Here is a 26,979-nt window from a genome sequence, read left to right on the forward strand (position 1 = left end):
CGTTGTAATGGTTTGCGTTGTAAAAGTTGCGATGTAAAAGCACTGCATGGTAAAAATTTTGTTGTAAAGGATGTTTCCCTAATTGTCACCTTAATACTGATAACGAATATCAGAATGCATACAAGTGCAAAAATAATCACGACAGACTCTGGTATGAATGTTAGGGCTACTCACAATTTTTTTTAATGCTGAGTGCAAAATAGATGTTGGAAGCTTCCCACAGAAATGACAGAGGGACCCCACTGCCCTGGGTACAGAAGGTATCGAAATCACAGGTTTCGCACCAGAACAGCTCTCATGTGGTTATTCTTTTTCTGGTGGCACTGTCCCTAACGTGGCTGTCATAAATGCTTCGGGCAGGATAATCTTGCTTACTCCCACCAGCGTCTACAACTTTCCAAAAGCAGGTAAACCATGCTGAATTTGAGTATTTGTAATTTCAAGCAGTGTTGATGCCCTGGACTGGACATGCAAACTAGACGCCACCCTAGTCATGCTATTCCATCGCATGCTGACTTCGCGGTAAAGCTAATATACTCCCCTACCATATTGCGCAACCTAAACGGTCATTCATCCTCAAGCGCTACATGTACCGCCCAACTAGAGGTGGAAGGACCTTTCTCCTGCCGTCTATGTCATACTCAATTTTCTACCACCCATCCTATGACCCACCGTACACTCTGCCACAACCCATTGGTATCCACGCCATTTAAAGTCACAGATACCCCCCCAGTAGGAAGGAGGTACATCCTTTGTAACATCAGGTCCCTCTCCAAACACACAGCAGAGGTTTGGGATATGATTACCTCCAAACAACCTGATGTGTGTTATCTCACTGAAACATGGCTGAAACCACATTGCAGCCCGGACATAACTCTTGCTATCCCTTGTAACTATAAAATATTGAGACTGGATCGCCCTCTGAAAACGGGCGGCGGAATTGCCGTGGTTTATAAAGATGACCTAAGAGTTACAATCCTAGAGGAACTTAGCTCCCCTGATATTGAAATTCTGATTTTTAAAATACAGTCCTCCCTTAAAGAGAATTATAGAGGTGCTTTAATCTATAGACCGCCTGGTCCGTGCAAGAATTTCACTATTCATTTAGTTGAATTACTTGCCCCATATATCAAGAATGATAGTGAGTTCACATTAGTTGGGGACTTTAATGTCCACAGTGAGAGACCGGATTGTAGTGAAGCACAATCACTGATAACTGATCTATCATCGTTAGGCCTGACATTGAAAAACAAGGGACCTACCCACCAGGCTGGGCATACCTTAGATCTAATTTTTTCTAATGTGCAGACGATATCATGCCCCCCTGCTACTCAAGTGAATTGGACTGACCACTTTATGGTGGAATTTATTATTCCGTCCCAAGTACCCAACATCACTTGTCCCAGGTCCTTGCCTTGCGTTCGCAGACAATGGCACAAAGTCACTAACTCCAATTTTGGAGGAAATTTTAATCCCCCTGTGTTTCGGCCCTCGGATAACATCGAATCTGCCCTTAAGAAATTCGAGGGTGAAACAAGGAAAGCGATAGATATAATTGCCCCACTAAAATCTTTTAAACCTAAACCAGTCAGAAAACAAGAGGTGTGGTTCTCTGACCACTTAAGGACTCTCAAACAAGGAGCTAGGAAACTAGAAAAAAGATGGAGAACATCTCACCTTCCAGAGGATAAGAATAAATACTGGAGGGCTCTCTCCTCTTATCATAAAGCTATACGCAGTGCTCGGAAAGCGCACATTACCACCCAAATACAAGAGGCAGGAAACTCCCCCAGAGTTCTTTTTCAAATTATACAAACTTTTGCCAAACCCGCAGCGTGCGAAGCCCCGGATATGTCATCTCAAAAGCTGTGCGATGAAATCTCCTGCTTCTTCATCAATAAAATTGAGAAAATCTATGATAAAATATTATCCACCAATCAGAACCCATTGCCTGACATAACACCTCACTCTAATCCCTCTGATCCTATATCTGACTCACAGTCGCTGGACTGCTTTGCCCACATCTCACTTCAAGATACACTGATCCTTATAAATCAGATCAAAAGTGGGAGCCCAGAGGATGTTATCCCTGCTAGACTAATGCCCTCTCTAGCTGTACATCTAAGTCCAATGATAATGGAATTAGTAAACCTCTCACTCACCTCAGGTATTGTCCCCAAGGAATGGAAGAGAGCACTTGTTAGACCAATAAGGAAAAACACCGCCTTATCATGGTCTGACCTGACAAATTTAAGACCTATCTCCTTGTTACCTTTCCTGGGAAAAATAATAGAAAAACATGTCAACCGCCACCTTTCTGCACATGTTGAACGAGTACAGGCCCTGGACGAATCCCAGTCAGGATTCCGCCCGAAATACAGCACAGAATCCACGCTACTGTCTGTTACAGATGATCTCCATGTCTACCAAGACAAGGGCCTCTCTGTCATCTTGGTTTTGTTGGATCTATCGGCAGCGTTCGACACCGTGTCTCACCCAATCTTGATTCAAAGGTTGTCGAACGCTGGCCTTAAAAACAAAGCCCTGGAATGGCTACAGAGTTTCCTAGTCGATCGCACCCAGAGAGTCACCATGGGTGCATACCGCTCGGTGGAAAATGAGATTTCTAAGGGGGTGCCACAGGGCTCTTGTTTGAGCCCAACGCTTTTTAATATCTATCTGGCACCCCTGGCAGGAGTATTGCGTAGACACGGCTTTGTCCCCGTGTCTTACGCAGATGACACACAGCTCCTGTTCCCTTTTAAAACTCTTTCCACGGAGGTCAGGAACTCCTTCTCATCTGGCATGAGAGAAGTGGCCAGATGGATGGCGACCAATTATCTCCAGTGTAACGTCAGCAAGACGGAGATCATGCTGTTCGGGGAGGCTAAGATACTGTGGACTCCAGAATGGTGGCCATCAGAGCTGGGAGCAGTCCCTGAACCAAAACAGGTCGTGAAGAACCTAGGAGTTCGGTTCGATCACGACCTGTCACTAAAGCATCATTCCACCTACATCTCAGGGATATGTTTCCACACCATAGGCTTGCTACGCAAAATCTTTCCACCCCTACCGAATTCAGTAAGAAAAACCCTCGTGCAGGCACTGATTCTGAGTCGGATCGATTATTGCAACGGCCTACTACTTTCTGCCAATTAAGGAGTTTTGGATAAGCTTCAAGTCATCCAGAACACGGCAGCCCGCCTGGTTCTGAATGCTCCCCCTAGAACGGCCTCCGAACCCCTTCTTGACCAATTACACTGGCTCCCAGTCAGACAAAGGGCAAAGTTTAAGATATGTTGCTTGATTCACAAGTGTTTGAATGGACAAGGACCTATTTATCTCGAGCGGAAATTTGTTCCTTATGTCCCAACGCGATCCCTTAGATCAAGTAATAGTCTTCTTCTGGTGGTCCCCCATACTAAAAAAAGTCCGACATGGAGGCAGAACACTGTCTACTATGGGCCCCAAGTTGTGGAACAAACTACCACTGGCTCTGAGACAAATCAAAGAGCATCTAATATTCCGAAAATCTCTAAAGACCATTCTGTTTAAAAATGAAATCTAATACTCCTCCCAACTGTATGTCTCTGATTACCGGTCAAAAGCGCAGAGATACTCCTGCCGGAGTGATTCAAGCGCTATACAAACTCATAAATAAATAAATAGTACTTTGAAGACTTTCACCATGGCAAGACCTGAATGATCCACACTCTGGTGCCTTCCTGAACATGCAGCTGAGTGCTGCTGATTTCTTTTAGGCTGGGTTTAAGCCATGTTCTGAACTTCATTCAGTAGGCTTCTCATCCTGAAATGATTGCTTGTGTGCAAGTCCCCAGTCAGCTCAGAGATTCAGAGACAATACCCCAATGCATTAAAAAAACATCACTACTCCTCACCAAAAGCTTGAGGAGAGGTTCCAAAGAGCTAAGCGTGCAAGAACAGGTAAACTGTGCCTGTTGAGCACATTCCCCCTGCACTAACGTCCACTTTATATTTATCACCTTATTGCTGGTCCCTGCTGGCCTTCGAATGGTCTGGCATTGGACATAGATCAGTTACCTGCCTCCGTGATCTGGCTGCTGGATGAAGTGCCACTGAGCCAAACATTTGGGGCCCCTGCCACACTGGAAAGTGGCCAAGTACCTCGCTGGCAGGTTTACTTGACCCATTTATTGAGGGCTCACATCTCTGTTTACATCTGAGGTTCATCCCCAACCTGACTCCTTACTTACCAAGATTTTTCATAGATTCTTATATTTAGGGTCATAGTTGTTCGTACAACTTCTTAGATCTGGATAAAAGCTCAGCATTGAGACTCCAGACCTTTACCTATTATACTGCCTAAGCCGTCATGTTCTAGCACATTAACATCAGAACTTTGTGTCTGCATCCCCATTTCATACCTCCTTGTCACTAATCAACATTCTAGTAATGAGCAAGCTCAAATACTGTAATAGCTTACTCGCCAGAGGCCTGCAGTATACCCAACATCTCTGTCACAAGATTAGGGACCCTGGAAAGGCTGTAAAAGGGTGGAGAGCTTTCACCAAATAGGTAGGAAGGGAGTCCCTTTCTACCTATTTGGTGAAAGCTCTCCACCCTTTTACAGCCTTTCCAGGGTCCCTAATCTTGTGAACGAGATGTTGGGTATACTGCAGGCTTCTGACGAGTAAGCTATTACAGTATTTGAGCTTGCTCATTACAATCCGCTATTAATTATATCTAAAAACAACTAAGTATCCCTTCTGGAACCAGGTTGGTTCCTTCCAGTGAAAAAGAGGGGGTAGGGGAGAAGAAGGTTGTTCTTTTTTTGAGATGACACCGTACTAAGAGTTTCTACGCCAGTCTTTTGCCGACCCACTGTTGTGGGTGGGAAGGGAAAGAGACCCTTGTCTTATTATAGCCCTCACTCACTCTAATAGTGACATGCTTCATCATCGGGCTCACCCCAACTCCTAAACGTCTGGGTCATATTTCAGGGAGCACTTATGAAGATTTTGTATATGGGGGCGTAACGTTTAAAGATAAAATTCCTCACCCACTCCTAAAGTATGCTTTATTAGTGGAGTGAGAGGGAGGGAAGGTTAAAAAATACTACAATAGGGCTAGAAGATGTAATGGACCTATGACCCTAAGCTAGACACCAACATGTTTTGCCCTTTCTATTGTCCTAAAGACGGTCCTCCCAGGACAAGCAGGGGAGCAGAACACACAGTAGGTCTCAAACAGGGGTGGACCTTTGAGGAATGTGTGACAACAAGGCTCCCCCTCATGCCCCCGTTGGGAGCTGATGCCCTGTTAATGTGGGGTAATTCCTCTTAGAAAACAGCAGCAATTATTAGACTTGTTCCAAGAAATCCTGCAATGCGACACATGTAAATTGCATGCCCACTTTACACTCACGTCATTGGGAGAGTGACTTCATCGCATCCCACCCTGACAAAAGCCCAGGACCGTCTTTAGGCCAATAGAAAGGACTGAATACACAGAGGCAGGAATAAAGTAAGGGTCCTACTAGTCAGGCATTTTTAACCTATTAGCACATCTTTCCCACTCGCCTCACCAACTACAGTCTTTATCATAGACATTATCTCTATAGTGCTCCCACGTATCCGTTTGGTTGTAGCATGCCTCGATCCACAGCGGATCGGGATGAACCCCAATATTGAAGCATGCCACCAAGGGGCAACCCTGGTGGGTGAGGGTTCTCTAGGAAAAAACTGTTTTTCTGATCTTTTCCATCACGGTGGAGATTTTTGCTTCCTTTCCCTTACTGTTTTTTTTTTTATTTGTTGAGTACCAAGCCTATTGACCAATGAAATGCCCCCATTTACAAAGGACAGTGACAGGGGCCAATTAAAAAGATGGGCGGAAAGTGGGTAGAGCTTCATGCCCATATCCTAAATACCATTAAAGATAATGGGGTAACCCAGTAACCCTCAGAACCTGGGAAGGAATGCAAAAGGAAAACAATGGTTATTTCTACATGTGATTCCCGACAGAACCATTGTTTTCCTTTTGCATATCCTAAATACAGCATGACTCGAAGAGACGGCGCAAGCGCTGCCCAGGCGAGACCTAGAAAGCTCTGAAGCTGTTACTGTTCCAAAGATACTTCCACTCAGCACTCATCTAAATGTGCCTAGTTTTGCTTAGACAGCCCTACTACTTGTTCATTCAATCGGCACTTTTTATATATTTAACTCTTGTTTGTTCGCTTCACTAACTTGTACTTACTCCTTTCACCTTTTACGTGAAATAATACCCCCAGTTTATTTTGGTCTCTCTTTCATAAGCCCCTGCCTCTTAGGGTCTTCGGGACAGGCCCCAGTCAACCTTCATGCACCTGATATTTCTGTCCCCTACCCCCTGCGCCCCTGCAGTGACACCTGTGTTAACCTGCGTTCTCTGCTGTGATTTATCGTGTTCTGTTTTTGTGTTGCTACTCCATGCCTCTTTGTAAAGCGCTGTAATGCCCGTAGGCCATATCGGCGCTATATAAAACTGCTGCGCTGGGTCTCCATCGAGTAACATTTCTCCTTCAGGCGGTACTGCCCGGTACGGAGTACCGGCACTTTTTTTATATTTAGAGGGAGAGTACCGGCACTTCTCATGAGAGACCTAATACTTTTAAATAGGAGAGTACCGACACTTCTAGGAAACACGCAGGTACTCTAAAGAGTACGTGGACTTCTATTATTTTTTCATTTCAAGCACTGCCTGTAGGTTTATGAAGAAGATTTAAACGTGGGATTGGACAGCGGTGGAAACCCCGCTGGGCTGGTGTAGATGGCCAGCTCGGCAAAGGAACAGGAGTATCGCTGGGTACTGGGAAGTCGAGGGGCGAGAGGCAGGCGCCAAAAGAAAGGGCGGAGAGGCGGGGGCGGTCGGGAAAAAACCGAAACGTCTACTTGGATGTTGAAAAAGTAGAAATAAAAACACACAAACATTCATGCAAAGAGCTGATAAAAATGCACCACAAAGGTGAGCAGGTATAATGCGCCCAGGATCGTGTAATCTGTGTTTGCCTTGCGCTGCAGTGCAGGACAAAGCAAACTTTCGGCCAGGGCTTCCGGCGTGACAGGGGATATCTCTCTGGCAGCTTCAGCTGACAGTGCGGAGTGTCGCCTTTGACTAAGCCTGCTAAGCGTTTTGCATCTTGATGAATGCCTTAATCTGACTTTAGACATTAGACAGATATCCCTCTTAGACAAACTTGGACAAGCTGTGGACTCCAGCAGCACATTACAGCGAATTATCTTGTTTTCCCAGCTGTTGCCTCGTATGGTTGCGCGGCCTCTGGCGCCATCTCCTGGCCGCGCTTGCTAACTGCAGGCAGCAGCGGCCGCCAACCTTCAAGGCAGGCACGGCATCCTTGTCCTGTGGCGTAGTTGCTATCTTGGAGGGTGACAGTAAGCGATGCTGCAAGACAGGAAGGGCCAGCTGTGTCTTTAGTCGGTGGCATCTTGCAGAGAAGAGATAAGGCTGCATCCACAGAAGCTTTGTGTTCGGCTTGTTTACACTTGGAAAGCAAGAGGCAGGGGAGAATTATGGCTCAGCAATGCACACAAGTCATCCCTGCGGCGCTAGAGAGATGCTGGCTCTGAATCACTTGCATCCAATGCACCTTACTATTGATGACGTCAGCCATGATGGGATGGAAATTAAGTTGAACAACTGGAAAGAGAAAAAGAGGCACCGACTGTCTGTCACAGTATTTCCTTTTTTTGAAAGTTTCATTGTGCTGGTGTTTATTGAAATCTGTAATATTTTAACTTGAGTTTACAGAGGGAGATTTAAAAAAAAAAAAGTTTTCTCCTATTTTGCTTTTGTGCGGCGTGCAATAGTTTGAGAAGCAATCGGGCCGTATACAAAAGATATACCTGCTAGCCTGACATGCATAGTAAAAAAAAAAAAAACAAACATACCATTTCAAATGCAATAGGTCTCGCATTTACGAGAGTTTGAGCTATTGGCATTTCAATAGCTGAAACTCTCGCAAATGCGAGACCTATTGCTTTGCAAATATTTGTTGATTTTCTAGCGCCCATGCAGCGCTTTCACATTAGAGGCCGCGCCCCTTTCTTTAGACATGCCGCGTCTAAAGAAAGGGATGTGTCGACATTAAAGTGAAACTGAGTCATAGGCCACTTTGACAAAAAAATGCATCTGTCTGTTAAGTTGACAAACAGATGTTTTTTTTTTGCAAAAGCACCCATGCCGCACATTTACTTTAATAGTGGTGGTGCACCTTTCTTTAGACGCGGCTTGTCTAAACAAAGGGGCGCGCAGCCTCCATGAATGTGAAAGCCCCGCATGGCTCTTGTAAACAAACAAACAAAACAGTAAGTAAGAGCGGCTGCTAGACCTAAAGCGGACCGCGCTGCCAAAAGAAAGAAAGAAAGAAACGTGGCCGCTAAAGCGGACCGCTATTAGTAAATTAAATAAAAGGTGGGGGCGTGCTGCGACATAGTGGGTGGAATAGGGGCAAATCATTAAACAAAATAGTGGTCACAGCAGGTAAAGCAGACCGAGTAACAAGACAAGTATAAGGTCCAGTTATTATGGTAGGTAACAAATGCAGACAAGGCGGTACCAAGGAGGGACTAATAAGCCTAATAGCGACTCGGAAGCCAACATTTAGGAAGGACAATGACACAAGCCTTTTAAAAATATGGGCGGAGAGTAGGCGGGGCTTCAAAGCCATACTCCAATACTGCCTGTCTCGCAGCAGTACATGCGCTGACCAGGCTCGACCTAAAAAAGTATTGTTCGAGTTGAGGGTTGTTTGTTTTGGAAGGGGCTGGATCTAAGCCGTGAAAAACGTATACAGAACCCCTTGCAAGTCCCGCCACCCCCTTTCCATCCCTAGAGATGCAGTTCTTTATACAACTCTGCTCACTTGTCAGGGGCAGAGGGGAGGGGCACATGTTGCGTTCTAGGTCTAGTGACACGAGGAACAGGTCACTGTTGAGAAATATTGTTGATTAATCACTGCAGTGAAATAAGTACCTACACTGAATTATATTTGTACTTTGGAAGCTGTGTGTGATTTTTTTTGAATGCCATTTTGAAAAGGAAGCCTACCGCCTGAGCCATGCTGCTGTTCAATGTCTACTTCAACTAAATGCCATGCTTTGTTTTTCAGATTTTTACCAGCTACATCGATCTTTTGTATCCCACGGAAGACAGAAACGACAGGCTGAAGGACTCTTACTTCTTTTCCTGCGAGTGCAAGGAATGCGCAACAAGAGCAAAGGTAAGAAAAATCACACACACACACAAACTCCCCAACACACTGCCTTGCGGCACACACACCACACACATTCCACCAAAACACAACTATTCCCACCTACACTCAGCCCACAAACACCCCACTCGCTTTTGCCAAAACTCCTGCCAAACTTTTACAAACGCATTCACCTACACCACCACCACCTCCCCAGCCCACACACATGTGTCCATGTCCTCTATTTTATTGGTTTTCACTAACTTTCCACTTGGCTCTTTGCTGTGATTGAGGGAAGAGTACAACTGATTTTTACAACATCTTGTCTGCAAACCCCTCACGCAGATGTGTGTTCATATAGATACAGCAGTAAGCAAAATGGTGTTTGTAAGCCTTCACGATAAAAGCAACCACATGACCTTGAGTCATACCACAATCCAGTACTTAAAGCAACTGTTGGTGCTGGTGCACCCAAAGTCTACTCAGCCCCTGGGGGCAGACCTGACTAATACGATGAGTGCTGGCAGGGGCAGTGGCCTCCTGACAAGGGCCCTGGCACTTAACATTTTACAAATTAAGCACTGCCTCACTGCACACAGGCCTGTCGTCTGCTTGCTGACCACCTTCTGCATTTTCATCCAGTTTATATCGCTCTATGAAGGTCACACAATTATCCATTCCCTTGACCAGTGGCGTAGCTGGGGCAGGGGGGCGGTCCGCCTCAGACGGCACTAATTTGGGTCGGCGAGGCGGCTGCGCCGCACACGTGTTTGAAGTGCAAGCGCAAATTCTTGCGAATGCTGCTGCATGCACGTTTCCAGGCCGGCCTGGAGTATTCTGGAGAGTCGAGGCGCGCTCATTCCTGCAGGCTTGGAGGTTGGGCGAAACTGCTTGCAGGCAGCTCTAGCTGCTACAGTAACAATTTGTCATCCAATCAATAATAGGCCGCGGGATGTCCTGCAGCTCACGGCGCGTGCAAAGCTAGGGTCAGTTGCAGTCATTGGCTTCTAAGCCTACTGCTAGCAATCACTATCTGGGGTTGGTCTGCTGCCGTCCTCCAGTCAGTACATTGTACAATACTGCAGCACCGACTGTCTCAGACTAGTGAAGAAAGGCAGCTCAGCATAGTTGTTCTGCGCACGGTGCGCACCCGACGCCGGGCCTGGCCCCTGCCTGTCCCTGGGCCCTGTCCTGCCGGGCAGGATAAGGCTTGCTGAGTTGCTTGCGTGCTGAGCGCCGCTGCATGCGGCTGCCTGCCTGCCCAACGAAGACGTAGAGTAGAAGAGCTTGGTGTTGTCGTTGAGTGTCACTCCCGGCGCAGCTCACTCCCTCTGTGTGTCCCCGTACGCCCAGTCTCACACTCCAGTCACTCTCACTCACTCGGTGACTTGACTCGACTCGAGAGTTCATCTTAGGCGTCGGGCCTCATCCTCGACGTTGGGCCTGGTCCCTGCCTACAGCCTGGCTGCCTCCTGTGCATAAGGCTTCTTGAGTTGCACCGCGCGCTCAGCTGTCAGCGCTGCTGGCTCCTGCCTGCCCAATGACTAGAGCTTGGTTGGTGAGTGTGTTTCCCGCGGCCTGAGCCAGCCCACAGCCCAGTGGCGGTTTGTGCTGTTGGGCGTCGGGGCTCCGCCCCCCTTACTTTCATTGCCAAGGACAGAGTCAGAGTAAATAAAACTAAAAGCAATTTGTTGGCACGTACTTGTTATTTATTTTTTTATAAAAATGAGCACGCATTTTGTGCTTTCTCTGATGCACTGTGTCAGTCACTGTGCTTGCTTCCGTCCGTGACGGGAGCAAGCAATCCTTAAGCGGGCCAAAAATGTAGTTTTTGCCGGGCTGAATCTCTCACGGCCCTGAGGCCTGTGAGGTCATCAGCTCGGCAAATACTAAGCCTTGTTGACCAGTCTCCTCCCCCTGATGCCCTGAGAATGAAATCAGCCCCGGGCGTGTTTCACTGAAGCCCTGTTACTCTGTGGCGTCCCGTCAATCAGGGAGTGAAGAGCATGGTCTCCACACCCTTTCCCAGCACGTCACAGGGTGGGGTGGCCCCCACCCTGTGATGTACTAGGAAAGGGTGGAGTTAAGGCTACAGGCAGCCGGGAAGCCAAATAATCGAGTCTGCGCAGTTTGTCTTCATTCATTTTGAATACACACTTCACAGACTCGAGTTGTCTGCTTCCCGCACTGCAGACATTTTTGGACGCCTTTTTAACCACATGCAGTCTTGTGGATTTTAGACACTGCAGATGTCCAGTGCAGTGAAAGAACTTGTCTTGTTTTAATTGAAGATTCACCCGAGTCAGTCCTGACAATGCTTCAGACCGGCAGCCTTATGAAAAAGAAAAACTTAGCTGCTGGGGAAATGAGAAAGTGACTTGCTCGGGCCAGGCCTATTTGAATAAAGTAAAGTAAGCAATGTTATAAATTATCACTGCTGTATTATAATCCCAATAAAAGGTATAAATGAATTGTTTTTTGCATGTTGGAATGGACACATCGTTTTCTTACTTTCTTAAGGTTTCTTTTCAGGATCAGGAGGGAGGAATTTTTATTTTATAAATGTAATTTGTAAATACTGGGAGGAACGTATTTATAATTCTCTAGAGTTTAATATGGGGTGCTATTTCAACGAGATGGTGGTCCTGGCTTGTAAACCAAATGATCCCGGTGTGCTTGTGACACGTTATGACTGGCGTATTATCTTTATGGTAGATGATGTGAATGTCACAGCAGCCGATTTTTCAATGGTGAGCTAGGATCGAGTGCTCAACATCCTGTGGTTCTGGGTAAATACTCTCCCTGTCCTTAGAGAACATGAATATGTACTTGTCTCATGCAACTGGTGCTCATGTAAAGTGCACCAGTATCTTCGGGGGAGTTTGGCCTTTATAAAAGCTGCAAAAAAAATACAGAGCGAAGAATGTCAGTACTGACATTAAAAACGCATTTACTGTTCATTTTTACCATATCCAGATATTCCTTCACAACTGATTTGGGGGTCATACAACTAGATCTGAACCCAACAAAACACTGAATGAATTAGCTTTGCAGAGTTCCCTTCACTTTTTGGAGCAAATAACGTTGCACGATTAATAGTATCATTAATTTGCCTATCTCTGTTGAAGCTTTTACCTATGCTGCCTGAAGTGCAGAGCATGCATGATTTTTTTGATTTTTTTTGCACTTGCCATGACTAGTCGGCAGGATGCTGGTGCCTGGCTGTTTGAACAGCCACCTAATTAAAAATTGTCTCTTTAACGAATTTCATTTCAATTGAGCTTTTTCTGCTTCTGCTCATCACAAAATTGTTGTGCTCAATTCGTTGCTAATTTCCTTTATATATTGCTGCAACACAAAAATATGCCCAAATAAGGACTTCCATTAAACTGGTAACCATTGAAGTTAAAAACAGCTATGGTGTTTTGCTCCTTTTTATTTAAAAAAATTGTTCTTGAAAATAAATTATTTAAGTTTTAAAACAAGATTTGCGCAGGGAATCGTGACCGGCCTCGCAAAAAAATCCAGTGCTACCCTAATGTTATGTTAACCCATACCTTTGCAACCCCAGCCCCACCACTCTCAAACTTCACCAGCCGCCACTGCCACAGCCCGCTCCCACTCAGTGCCCCCCAGTCTCACTCACACACAGTGATGTGAGGGTCATCATCAGGGTCGGAGAGTGGAGACTAGGAGACTCCTCCACACTTGAGAGTGACTAGTGTGCAGTGCTGTCTGTTGTGCACTACTGGCAGGCAGTCTGAGTGTCTGTCTACTGTTGACTGTCTCAGGCGCACAAGTTCGATTGGGCTCAAAGGGCTTCAGCCCCGGTCGTGTGTGGCAGCCCAGGCTGTGACCACTTTCCGGGCACACACAGCTGCACTGATGACGTCACAGGTCTTTAAAAGACCATTGCTTGTTAAAGAGGCTTTCTTGGTTTTTTACCCCTTCTTAGAGCCCATGCATCTCCACTCTGCCTATTGCTTGAAGAATTAGAATTTTTTCTTAACCCCCACTCTCTGAAATATGGCTCTATCTGTCACTGGTTGGTTAATCTTCTCACGCACACGTGCACTGTTATGTTATGTTAAGGTGAGTTTTATATAGCGCTCAGCTACTCCGAGGATTGGGCTGGCTGGCCTGTGTCACTCTGTGTGCACTTACTGCACTGTCTGCTGCCACAAGTCGCTTTGCGGCCCCGGCCCCAGCCTTCAATCCCGTGACTGTCCTTGAGTTAGTAGCTGCCTTCTTCAACTTCAGGAGGACACCACGAGTGGACCAGGATGGTTCGGTTGACTGACTGTATCCTGCCATACTGCCCTAATCTAAGGAAGTGACATTTAATTTTTACCTCTCCCTCCAGGCTGCCTATACAGTAGGAACTTTTCTAGGTTACGATTCAGGCCACAGAGGGGCTTGGGTGGGTGTGCACTGACCGATGCCTCATTCCGTTTTTCAATGTACATTTTTATAGTGTCGCCGTCCATTTCCTCCGCATCCCCCCCACCTTCCATGAGCGGCAATCTGGGTGATAGGCCCTGGCGCCAGAAGCTCTAGCTATGCCACTGTCTTTTGCAGACTCACAGACGGGAGCCACGTAGATTCCGAAACGTATCTGCCCAGAACGTACAACCATATCCTGATAGTCCCTTTCACAGCAAAATCATCAACTTTCATTTGACACGAGCAAAGAGCACATTTTTTTACACAAAGCAATCACAGTCAATTTCTGAAAAATTGAGAAGGTTGTGAATTCATTGATAAGTCACTGACCTCCATTAAAAAAATCTCAAAATACATAACGTGCCATGTAGAGCGGACTTTGGAACGAAAGTTTTGTTCTTCTGTTCTGTTGAAAAATCGATAAAATCACAGCAATTATGTGACACCAACTAGTGCCTTAGTGTGTTCCTATACGCAGCCTGCAGAAAACCTTTCCACACTGGATTACATGAAGGCCATGTGATTGGGAAATTCTAGCACGGCTGTCCTATAAGTGTATATTTAAAAAACATTTCCCATTTCACATTACGATCCTAAGAATGAGATGTACTTTCGTCGCCCCCAGAGTCCTTTGCACAGGTAAATGTATTGTAGCGTAAGAAAACATTCCATTAAAATACACCTCTGGGGCAAATGTGTCACTCAGTGCTATTTTGTGAGGCAGAGCTGGTGCTCAGGGTAATATGTTTACTCTGACCACTGTATAGACAAATGATTCACCCCTTCAAGAGTCCTATACTTTTCTAAAATGGCAAGTCCTTGTATGCAAAGGAGGCACTGATTCCAAGAAAGTGCTATAAAAGTAACTTGTCACTGTTTAAGGACCAAACTCATAAAAAATGCCTCCATGGTCTTTACATTCAGACTCCTTTTAAGTTAGGCGTTCCAGGGATGTATCATCATTTTTCATGCAGTGGTTCTTGTTCAGGTGCAGTCTGGGCGGGGGAAACAATTTTTGCCAAATCCACTCAAGCACTGAGTTCCTGGTATCTCAGTATTGTGTTTTCACCATGCATGAAGCTGGCATTGACAAATCGCATACTGTAATAGCTTACGGCATAATGCAAACTGCAGACATATTGTTGGGAGGCCTCGCCCTGCTTCCAGACACATGCTTCAGATTAAAATCACAGGGTCTTACGGCTGTGTTTTAGATTTCAGGATATAGGATCAGCTAACTCCTTTTTCTTCATGATATCTGGGACCCCTTGTGGCTGAAAGGCATTTCCTTTGTTCATGTTTTGAAACGCTCACCTCCGCATCTGAAATATGCTGGTGATTTAGTGAACTACTGGTGAATGCATCCATATTTGTTTTTGACTCATCGGATCTCCTGGCCTCGGGTCAGTGGACAAGAACTTCTCATGAAAAGCACAGGTAAGAACATTGCACGTGAGCACAAAATCTGGGTCTTCTGGAATAATGATTCCACTGTAGGGGCCTGTGTTTGACCTCATGAACAAAATTTATCGACATGGACACAATTTAAAGCCCTCTGCAGGTCTTTAAGGCCCTCAAGGGAGTGGGCCCCGACTACCAAAAACAACGGTTTCTATGGTATGTTCCCAGAAGGACCCTTCGCTTTATGGGGCAAAAAAAGTGATAGTTCAGCCAGTCAAAAAAGCGAGCTGGGGTGGTGGGAGCTTTATCACATGTGCCTCAAAGGCCTAGACCAATCTACCATTCCACCTCAGAAACTCAACCGAGCTCCTCTCTTTCAGGAAGGGGCTGAAAACGTGGTTATTTGCTTTATAGTCACCCTACACCACAGCAACCAAATAGGCAGTGCTCAGCGCCAGGACACCCCAGGGTAACCATTGCTCTTAAGAAATTAAATCAACATAACATAACATGGTCACAGGTTCAAAACATGCCGGGTCCACTCAGCCTTTCATCCTTCTAAGGGCAATAAAATGAGTACATTTGAGTTGGGTAACAATAAAAATGTTATTCATCACCAATATAATTTTCTGGGTGAACGTGCGCTTTACAAATACACCTGTTAAGTTGTGTGCTTGGCCTAAAGTTCTCGCCATCTCTTATATGCATGTTGGTTCCTCAGTCCTCTACTTACTGCACTCTTTTAATCTGGAGTACCGAGGACATCACACCAACCTTCTTTCTATCCAATTTGTTTTTAAATAAATGAGTCTTGGGTATTCACCCTTGGTATAGTACAAGAGTTTTTCACTTGAAAACATCAGAGTACTTCCAAGCCTCAGTTGAATGATCCATTACTTTCACAGCTTCTTCTCACTGTCAAACACCCAAACAGGCAATAGACAGTTTGTCTAAACAAATCACAATTGACTCTGCAACCTGAGCCAATTGGTAGCAGTTCTTTCTCTTCCATGTACAAACCAGCACACAAAACTTTCTCAGTAATGAAGCTCCTTCCAAAGAGACCTCAAGGTGTGGCAATATCAAAGCACTCTGAGATGTCCTTTTGTTCTGCTCCAACCAGAGATCACTCCGAGATGTCTCTCGGTCCTGGATTTCGCCAGGGTACCTTCCAGACGTAGGTATACTTGAATATCCTCCAAAAGGGTCAGATGAAAAGGAACACAAGCCTAAGGTACAGCAGCTGTCTTGTCACACTGCCAGTAACTAAAAATCAAAGAAAGGGTTCACGTCTGACTGTGAACATAGTTGTCACAGCTGACAACACACGCGTAAGTTGTGCGATGTGCTCTTGCCCACACCTTTGGGTAGGAAAAGGGTCTCGCCTCCCCATTCATCTTCTGCACCTCACTCCTGGTCTTCCAGATGTAGAAAAAACTCACAAGCGTTTTTCCTTACATGAGAGGAACAAGGGCTTCTGTTTTCTTGTCTTAACAGTAGAGAACAGAAGGCGGTGGTTTTTGTACTATCCAGAATCCACAGCTTTTGTTTTGGTTCCTTTCCAGGCAGTCTTTAAAAGTGGTGACTCGGGTCAGGTTTCTTACAGCTATCCAGGTAATATGTTGGCTACCCTCCATGGGAGGTTGGGTACTGCTTGTGGATGCCAGGCACTGTGGTCCACCCATGCTGTGCACGGCTAACAGTCAGGGACAGACATGACAACATATCGTGTTTTATCTATTTTTAACACAGTACAGATGGTTTTAAAAAGAACCCATTTTGATATTTTTTCAATGATTTGCTATCTTTTTTTTGTAGCTTATCCTTTTCTAGGGATTAAACTTAATGAACATCAGTGTGTCTGAACCTGACACTCTGTTCACTGACAGAGATGACTTTGCCACAGTCCAGACAAAAGATTCCAGCTCTGGCAAAGCACGGATCACAGTCCTCCTGGTGGGCCGCTAGGACATCCGCTGGAAGTGTGTTTCGAGCTAGAGTGTATAACCAGATGTATACGCACCCTGCTCCTCCTGTCTTCTTCTTTTTACGCTTTTCAACTGCCAAGAATGCCATGCTTTCTACCTCAGAACAGATACCAGATACCATCCCACATTATCAAGAAGTGCAGGGCAACAGACCTGGATCCTACTTTACTAAGAATGAATCTACCAGGCAACTGATTCTGTTAGCTGCAAGGAAGAGACAGGAATCGGCTCCAAATACCAACATTATTCCTGCTAGGCTAGGCAATGTGGGCTGAATGATGTTTGCCACATCTGTCATGTCAATAAGGATGGCCAACACTTCAACTCAGCTAGTCTGATATCATATCTATGAGAATCCATGGGAAACTTTATTGACACCCTACCTAAAGAAAAGAGGCAAAACTACTGAGAAATGCTTGTAGAAGGGCTTTCTTCATTAGATCACTCATTCTGCTGCTGTTTTTCCTATTCTAGGTCATTACTGTTATTCTCAGGATCAACCTCCATCGAACGTCATGGCGTCATCTTACCATCCTAAAGCCAAATGCACACACTTAAGATTCTTGCCTCAACTTCTCTAGCTTGACGAAGAGCTTCTTAAGATGAAGCCTGAGTCCAAGATAGTGAGAGCCATTGAAATGAAAACAGAAAGGAATCTGTAGGCGTAACGTCAGGTCGGGAGGCTATCGGTACAAGCAGCACCCCACTCACTGCTATCAGCAGCCACATCAGCCATAGCAGTCATACCAACAGTGGAGACAACTAGGAGGCAGAGAAGGTCAGCACATATCCCTACTTCAGGGAAAGTCACTGCTAGGGACCTTTCTTTCCTTAGCCTCCTTTCCATATGTCTGTCCTCACGTGGGGGGGGGAGTTTAACACGCGATCTTGTAGATTGAACGAATATCATGTAAGACTGATAGGGCTGATAATTGTGCGAAATGTTGATGCCATGAGGTTAAAAACACCTTCCTCTGCTATCCTACCAAAACAGGTTTAGTGATTCCAGTTTCAGCAGGTACAGAGGAAATTCACCAGCTAGTGCAGGCACACACAGTGGAGTTTGTTCCTTCGCCTTTAAAACGCACAGGGGTTTGCTATTGTTACTTTCTTGTGTGAAAGAAAAGCTCCGAGCAAGAATTCAGGCTAGTTTTCACATTCAGGGAGGCAAACAAATGGATCTTAAAAGGGACATTCAGGATGGTACTCTTTGAACATGCCCCAACTGCAAACGGCGAATTGGATGCGCACTGTCAGACTGTAGGGTGCATCATTCATATCCTATTTGCAAGAAAACATCAACGTTTCTCTCGGGAAGAAGGAAGTAGGCCTGGGCAGTAAATTCCGTTCCGCTCGCGGAATTTGGGTCATTTTGCATTCCGCGGAGAACGCGAATTTGCCCAAAATTCTGCGTTCCGCGGCTTCGCGAAATTTTTTGCTAGTTCACGTTCTCAAAATGCGTGTTCGCTGGATATTTCCCCCCCCCCGAGCGCGCAAACAGCGATCGCGAACAGGAAAAAAGCATTGCAAACAAGCAGTTCCCCGTGTTCGCGGAATTTCTGCATGTTCGCGGAGATTTCTTACCGTTTCGCGAAGCTTTGCGTACCGCGACTACGCAAATTCCGACCACCCCTAATATTTAGTCCAAAATATTATAGTTCTGACTAGAAACTCCTCCAAAAGCCTTTTTCATACTGCATTACACTGATCTTGGAAACCTGAGAAAATGATGAGGTCTCCGTGCTTTGGTGAGTGGTTGCTGATGACTTCAGTCCTGCAAAAGGCTCTATAACTTTTTCATATGACAACCTCTCTTTTCTGAGCTCCGTGGCTACAACATTTTAGTGGTACCTTTTAGTGGTACATTGAAAGAAGTTCCTACGTACATTGCTTTACAAACGTGTGTGGTTGACTGGATGTTTTTCTAATGCGGGCCTTAACTATAGATATTTTCTTCTCACCCTAGGATGGTGCTAAAATGGAAATCCGAAAGCTAAATGAGCCTCCCAAGCCAGAAGCAATCAGGGACATGGTGAAGTACGCCCGGAATATAATTGAGGAGTTCAGGAGAGCAAAACATTACAAAAATATCCTTTTATTGTATATTATTCGCTTGTGGTGCAATGCAGATGTTTTTGGTTTCTCTTGTTGAATTGAATACTTTGTAACTTTTCATCCTCGTTAAAGATCTTTCAGGGATTTTCAACTAGGCTATTTTCATAAATAGTTTATAAGAAGTTCAGACGTTTGCACAACGCAGATGGTTTCTGTGACATGAATATGTTCACTTTGCACTTAGATCAACTTAAAATGGTTAAAAAAACTTCTTTGCCAATGTGGACTTGGAGAAGCACAGGGCCAGCCCTGTGCCAAGAATAGAATAGGAATAGCGGTGTGTTGCCCTCTTCTTGTATATGTCCTGATTCTAGCACCGAATGAATGAACTCCTTGCCAAAGACAAATCATACGCGCACATACGCATGTGCAGACACACAAATACGTGCAGGCATTCTTACACACGTACTTCCTGATAACTTGAAACGTACATTGATAGACAATTGATTACGCTGATAACTTTAGCACTGCTTGAGGAGTCTATTAAAAACCTTCACAAATCTGATTCAGTCATGTTGAATTCAGTCCAACTTGCAGGAATGCTATACGATCTGGTGTTTATGTATACCTGAGATACTGGGGGAGTACTTCTCCTGCTGAACTCCTTGTCCCAGATCTTGCATGTGACCTTCTCTGCAGAGACCTCTTCGCGGAGTGGAATTGAGAGGAACCCCCAAATGATAGAATTGAGTAGGCTCCTGCTTTCCACCTGCTTATCTACAAGGTCTTGAGGGACAGGGTGGTCTCCTCTTGATGCATTTCCTCTATTCTATTCTTCTTTAATTTTTAATGTTTTTTTTTTTTTTTAAATGATGTCTAAAAAAAAAAAAAGTGGAAGTCCCCAAAAATATGGTCTTAATAAACAAGGTGTAACCCAAGTAACATCCCTTCCCTATTGCAGGAGATGGTGCAGGAAATGGTGCTATAACTACTTCCAGCTAGAAAAATAAAATTACAACAGCCAATCGGACGGGGTTTTGATGAGAATCATTGGTACTGTGGTACCATTTTTAGGTACAAGGAAAATTAAAAAACACACACATAAAAAAAAATACCACAATATTTCTTCGTTATTTGAGCCTGTTATGAAGGAAGCCCTTAGGTTCATATTTGAAACAAATGAGCCCTTCATAGTAAACCAAACTTTTTGGAAACTTTTCAAGGTGCTTCTGGGGGACTCAGAAAAGGAAGTAAAATTCTTACAGGAGTGGCACAGCACTCTCTCATTGGCTCTATGTGTTCCACAAGGGGACAGCAAAAAACAGAAAACTGAAAGCAGCCATCTGATTGTCCACTCGGTGTAAATTACAAAAAAATAAAAGCCCAAAGCAATTTCTTAAACACCATTAGCCAAGGGTGTTTTTAGAGGGAAGAATGGCTTCTCGACAAACTCCACAGCAGCCGCCGCCTAGGTTTCCATCCAGAGGCTCTGCTCTAATCGTGCTGGAACATCACCTGATTACAACACCATTGTGCTGCATCAGTATATGAAGCAACTTAACCATCTAGGCCTGAAAAGGAAGTTTTTCCCTTTCAAGTGCTCTACGTGGTCAAATCAGGCCAATATCCACGGGTACAAGTGGGATGTAGAAGCACTTGCGGGCTACGTACCCCACAGCACAGGATGTGCAGGGATAGAGCGAAGTCAAGATGGAGCGGAAGGAGATAAAACTGCATCACTGGAAGGTCAGCATTAATAACAAGAAGAGGAAAATTGCAATATGCATCATTTTGCTACACACCGCAAACATTATCTGAAAGTTGTAGCTTCAGAGGTAACAAATAAACATATTTTTGCAAAAGCCATGTAGGACCATCTAAAAAAACACAAAGACTTGTACAAATATAAAATATATATTACAGAAAAGAAATTAAAATGAAACTATAAAAATACAATAGTTCAACACTGTAATAAAAGGTTTAAAAAAAGTGTAACACATTTAAAACCTAAAAGGGTTAAAAAAAAACTAGACAAAAAACCCACAAAAATTATCAAATTCTCCTGTGTTCAATCTTCTCTGCACACATATAGAGGTAATGTGCAGAAAGGATCCGGTTGGATGCTTGCACAGGGTTGGGCAGAAGGTGTGGTCATAGGCTGGGTCTTCTGCACATATGCACATGGTCGTAAACCATGATCAGTGGGGTTGCTCCCATGAAGAATCTGTTACACATGCTAAATTTAGATTATAAAAAAAACTGGAATTGACTGGAAAAAACAAAGGCTAAAGTAATGTCATAGTTGATAGAATGGGACAAGAATTTATGTTTAAAAAACGAACAACACAGAAAAAAACAGTTTTAGTTTAGTCAGTTAACTGTAACTCATGCACCATTATGCTCTGCTTGTGACCTTATATGTTGAATCACCCATAATGACATCACTGATAACATCTCAAATGACATTGTTGATGGCTTCATTGTTGACATTATCCATGATACTCCAATTCACATTACTCCTTTTACCCTTACATAATTTTAGAAACGTTTGTAGTAAAGGACGTACTGTCATATACGGCACAGTATTGCTGTGTTTACTCCTGTGATGGTACAGAGTGGAAGTAGTATAGGGCCTGGAGCCAAATCTGGCTTTGTATGCTCAGTTATATAGTGATGTTTTACCTACCAGACCACTTTCAGTTAAACAAGCTAAAGGCTGAGTGCATCTGGTATGGGTTGAAGCAGCATGCTTCAAAATAGGTTCTGACATAAAGCCAAAGCCAAGTGTCCAAAACAGGTGAAAAAAGCTAAAGATTCAGATCACACTAGATTATTCATTTATGGATCTCTGGACAAATGTTAAATAGTTGTCACATAATGCTATAAACAAATTATATGGAAATGAAATATTTAAGGTTGGTAATTTACAGAATGTTCCTAAAGCTTTTGAGGCATTTCACATTATTCAAGAATGTACGGGTCACCTTCTTAGAGATAGTTTAACTAAGAGTTGTTGTAAGCATGTCTCCAAGGTTGTACGCCATTCTGCTTATATCAAGAATGTGCAAAGTGATTTTTACAAAAACTTCAGAATATAGTCCATAGGGCCACCTAAAGGTGACTTATCAGTGGCTAAATCAGACCTGTCAACGTCTTGACTCAAGATAGCTAGTCACGTGAGGTTTTGGAGCATGATCCATTTGAGTTGACTAGAGGACAAACACTTTTTTGGAGCCTGTTCAAGATTTGAAAAGTGAACGAGCACAATAAATTCTATGGAACCGTTTTTAGGCAGGTGAATACTTGTAAAACAAGGCTAATATTCAGCACGTATGTGAGTTGACAAACATGTAATGTGTCCTGCATATTGATAAAGGTTATGATCTTTATCAGTAGATAGGCGGTAGAAAATTGTTGAATTACATCCAGTCCATCAATGATATAATTTGAGATATGATTGGTGATCTCATCATGGCTGTCGTCACGTGTCATGAGTGATGTAATATGTGAGATCATAGACCGTGCACGACGGGGTTCAGGTTAGTTTACTATAACTATAACTGGCAAATTTCACCGTTTTTTTCTTATTTTAAATGTGGGTTCTTGTCTCATTCCGTCAATTAAGTATAACATTACTATAACCTTTGGGTATTTCATTGAATTTATCTGGTCTCTTTTATTTTATGCAAGTTAAGATCTTATTACCATACATTACTATAAAATTACTTCAACTTTTTTTTTTGTAAATATAAACAAAACTAGCAGTAGGGACTCTGTAGTTGTTTAGTAGGTTAAGCCATCAAGCAAGTCTGTTTTTTGTTTGTTACTAACATTTGCCCTAGTTTGACGAACTTCATCCCAAAGGTAACTCTTGGTCTCTTGATTCATCTCACAATCTTTTTTTATTTTAAATATATCCAGTGTATCCAGAATAAGGTAATGTATTGACAAATGGGTTTCTGGATCTTTACACAAGCTGAAATGTAAACCTCAATATTTAATTGTCTAAGAAAAGTTAACCATTTTAACTCCAACAGCCATTTCCCGGGTAAATTTCACTGTAAATGTCTTTTTTATTATTATTAAACTGTGATAATGTGGGGTGAGCAGTCTGAGATATTATTCACACCAGAGGGGAGGGAAAAGTAACATTTTAGGAAAAAGAACAATTTGTGACATTAGTGATTTGCTAAGTAATGTATGCAGATTGAATAAAAAATCCTTATTCAGGTGATAAATTGGAGATTGATGGCTGCTCCTCTTTCGAGTCCTTGGGCACAAGATTCTAATAAGACATGTTTGGGCCCTCAACAAAGTACTGACACACTTTAACATATTGCACATACATCAGAACTTGCTGTCCGCTTTAGGTTCTGCTCAGATCCCTTCTGGTGGCAGGGTGCAGTGAAGACTCTTAGGGCGCAGTCCAGCTCCTTGTCTTCAAGCTGGTGAGCGCTTCCCCTGTTGATGTAACAACAGTGAAAACGAGTTGTTTTTCCACTGTTCTTATGTCATATCAGTGAATAACTGGATTCAGAATCTGGTATCTATGCCAGTGGTTTTCTAAGAGAGCCATACAGATCTACTTTCTGGCTTAGGAACTTCACCATTAAGTCCCTACTCCTGCTCTAAAGTCATCAGCTTTGTTGTCAGTGCTAATGGAAGTATTTGTTTCTATATAATGTCTATAATATCTCTTGCCTATCTCTATAACAGATGCCTTTCTTATGCAGGTAATATTCAGGAAGATATTGATTATGTTCATGTGACCGCAACCACTGCTTTCTGTGCTGTGTCGGCGAGGGACTCTTTTGGCTATCATTGATATTACAGCTTTTCATCTCTATAGCGCGATATGTCTTCCTCATCAGTAATGACACTGATGCTGCCATATGTGATTACCTGTGTCATGTCAATGGTGTAAGGCCAAAATAGTATATTGGGGACTGGTACCCTTCTGTTAATAACATCAACCTAGAAATGACAGTGTATTTTGGTTACAAATAAAGGAGATTTGTATTTTTTTTTTAAAACATGCTAGCTTCTGATCTTAATAGTCAATCATAACATCATTCTAATAAAGACATTAAAAAAGCTCAAATTGGCCACCTACGTTAATAATAATAATAATAATAATAATCCACATTTGTAAAGCGTGAACAATCACCCGTAAGGGTCTCTAGGTGCTGGGGGCCGTCGGGAAGATTAAGCAAGCTATTGTCCAGAGTGACATGGTGCTGGGCTAATCTGCTGCCGGCTCCGGGGATCGAACCGTGATCCCCAGATTCCGAAGTCATTCGTCCTGGCCGTGGCGTCACACCTCTCCCTGTTAAAGGTTTTTATTTGTCATATGTAATTGTAAGCACGGTATTAGTATACTATTGATGATGTTTCCTAAAGGATTTTTTTTACAATTAATTTTAGAGGCATTTGTTTGTTTGGGTTTTTAATTATGTACTTTGCCTTAGAAATAAAGGCCCATATCACTGTCCATAGGTACCCCGTTGTAGTGTTTTTTTGTTAATTTTTTGGGGGGTACTTGAATTAGTTAGGGCTGTCCTTGAACGAGGCAAACTGGTCTGGAACCCCATTGGTGAACTGATTGATCTTCAATTTGAAAGCTACATACCTTAAGGTGGCTTTAATTAAGTTTTACCAATTCCAAGGGACACGGCAAAACAATCAAAACTGTAGTCATATATTATTATATAAAAGGAAAATGCTGGAATTCTTGTTCCTCTTTATGTCGTGTTCTTTAATTTTCTTTTAGCCATACGCCAACGCGTTTCTTCACAGCAGGAATATTCCCCTTGCGACTTCCTCAGGGCTCAAATATACCAAAAATATCTATGTTGTAGTCTCTACAAAATACATGGTTTTTTTTAACCTAAAACGTAACTTTTTGGCACCCAGTGCAAAGACAATGTAGAAAATTAATTTATGTGACAGCCTCATCCATCACCGTTCAGCAGGGTGTTTTCCCCTCCCTTCAAGAGCACCGCACTAATTTAGCCAGTTCTTTAGATAGTTGTGTATTCCATGTTCAGGGCCTGATTCTCATACACCCGTGTCTTTAATTCACAACAGAATTTTCATATCTATGGGATGTGTCCTTATGTCCCTACCTGTGGAGTGGGTTATGTCTTCTCACTTGTCAAGACAAGTTGTTTTCATAGAAGGTTCTTGAACCAGCAGTCATTAACTAAACCTAGACATGTTGGTCAATATGTTGATATCTACTAAGCTGATTGGATGCAATGCAGTAGATTACATAATGTATGTAGTTCGTAATATGTATTTGGTTTTTCAAACTTTTGCTTCATGAATAAATAAATATATCTCCCTTTTTGCTGAGTTTACACTTTTGATCTCCGACCACACAACCGCAATGCCCAGCAATATTTACACTGGTTACACAACCTGCTGAGGTTTGGCTTCGGCCTTCCAACTTCTCTGTTGTAATCAGTCGACGAATCAGTGATGCCATATGAGCATTGCATTGAAGGGGACCTGGGTTTCATAGACAGATGCATTCTTTGGGTCTAAACTAGAATGTCCCCTCAACTGAACTTTTTTACATAAATATCCATTGTCTTTGTTTTTAATATCATGTTATTTTGCGATGCGTGTAAAAAATATAACTCCCCTTTAAAATTATATATTTCAGTGAATTGTTTTGGTTTTATGATCTCATGGGAAAACTGAACAGGGGACAAAGTATATCTCGTTGGATAGCATGCCCTGTGCTCAGTGCCTATGCCATGCCATGAAAGCAACTGCACAAGGACTTTGGCCATATGCAGCAGGATATGGGCACAGGACATGTTCAGCTAATGTGGCAGGCTGTGTTTTGCTGACACTACTGACGCCGTCTTCAACCTCAGCTCCCCTTTAGATTTTTATTTTACTCCGTCTTTAGTTCAATAATTTAGTATTTCATTGTTGAGTAAGCTTTACTTTGATATGTGGTAAATTTAAAGTTTGTCTGTGAAACACATGTATGTATATATTTGTAATGCACTAGGACGGGAGCATCTAATATAAGTATGGAATAGTCTGAAATGTATGGAGCTAAAGAATCTGTATTTCAGTGTAACATGCTGGCAGGCTCTTCATTACTTGTTAACTTCCTTGATTATGATCTACCCCCGAGTGAACTGCTGGAGATATGTGAGCTCAGTTTGGACAAGATGGGAGCTGTGTTTGAGGACACCAACGTCTACATGTTACACATGATGTACCAAGCTATGGGAGTATGCCTCTATATGCAGGATTGGGAGGGCGCCTTACGCTACGGACAGAAAATTATTAAACCTTACAGGTAATGCATGTACCCTGTTAATCATGTCTGACCATGATGCATATGTAACTGCTGATCCCCCATCCCAAAACACGCGGTCTTTTTGTCCTTATTTCTGTTGTCCTTTAAATGAGTCGAAGAAGAGAAGTAAGTGACTTTTAGGCAGGTAGTTGTCCTATTGTAAACTGTGTGCTGTCAGATATGGACTGCCTGGACGTATCAGTCATGGGCCATTCTAAGGCAGCCCCAACTACTAATATATAATATAATTAGTGTGAAAACCTAATTCTTCAACTATGTTGGTCATGCAACAACAGCGCTCTAGCAGGGCCTCCGAATGCCACCCCAGCTATTCTGTGTTAATGACGCTGCTCACTTTCTAACTTATGTAACTATAAAATGCAACTTTGCTAATTATACATAGGGAATGTTTAATTTTCCCTCACAGAAAAGTTTTTTTCACCCAAAAAATGTTATGCAGACTATTGAAAATGTTATCTATTCCAAGCTTCAGTTATTTCAAGTTGTATACGTAACCACAGCCCATCGTTTTTGATGGC

At 43.4% G+C, this 26,979-nt stretch overlaps 1 protein-coding gene across 1 annotated transcript in view; it reads left to right on the plus strand.

Annotated features, from left to right (window-relative positions):
- The window catches only part of SMYD2 (SET and MYND domain containing 2), a 234,431-nt gene that overhangs the window by 191,888 nt on the left and 15,564 nt on the right, over positions 1 to 26,979 (plus strand). Inside the window, exons 8-10 of the mRNA XM_078649777.1 lie at positions 9,152 to 9,262; positions 19,031 to 19,151; positions 26,266 to 26,440. Coding sequence (XP_078505903.1) covers positions 9,152 to 9,262; positions 19,031 to 19,151; positions 26,266 to 26,440 — 407 coding nt within the window. The remainder of the gene's footprint in view (positions 1 to 9,151; positions 9,263 to 19,030; positions 19,152 to 26,265; positions 26,441 to 26,979) is intronic.

This window comes from Lissotriton helveticus, chromosome 6 (assembly GCF_964261635.1).
Source record: "Lissotriton helveticus chromosome 6, aLisHel1.1, whole genome shotgun sequence".
NCBI lineage: Eukaryota > Metazoa > Chordata > Amphibia > Caudata > Salamandridae > Lissotriton > Lissotriton helveticus.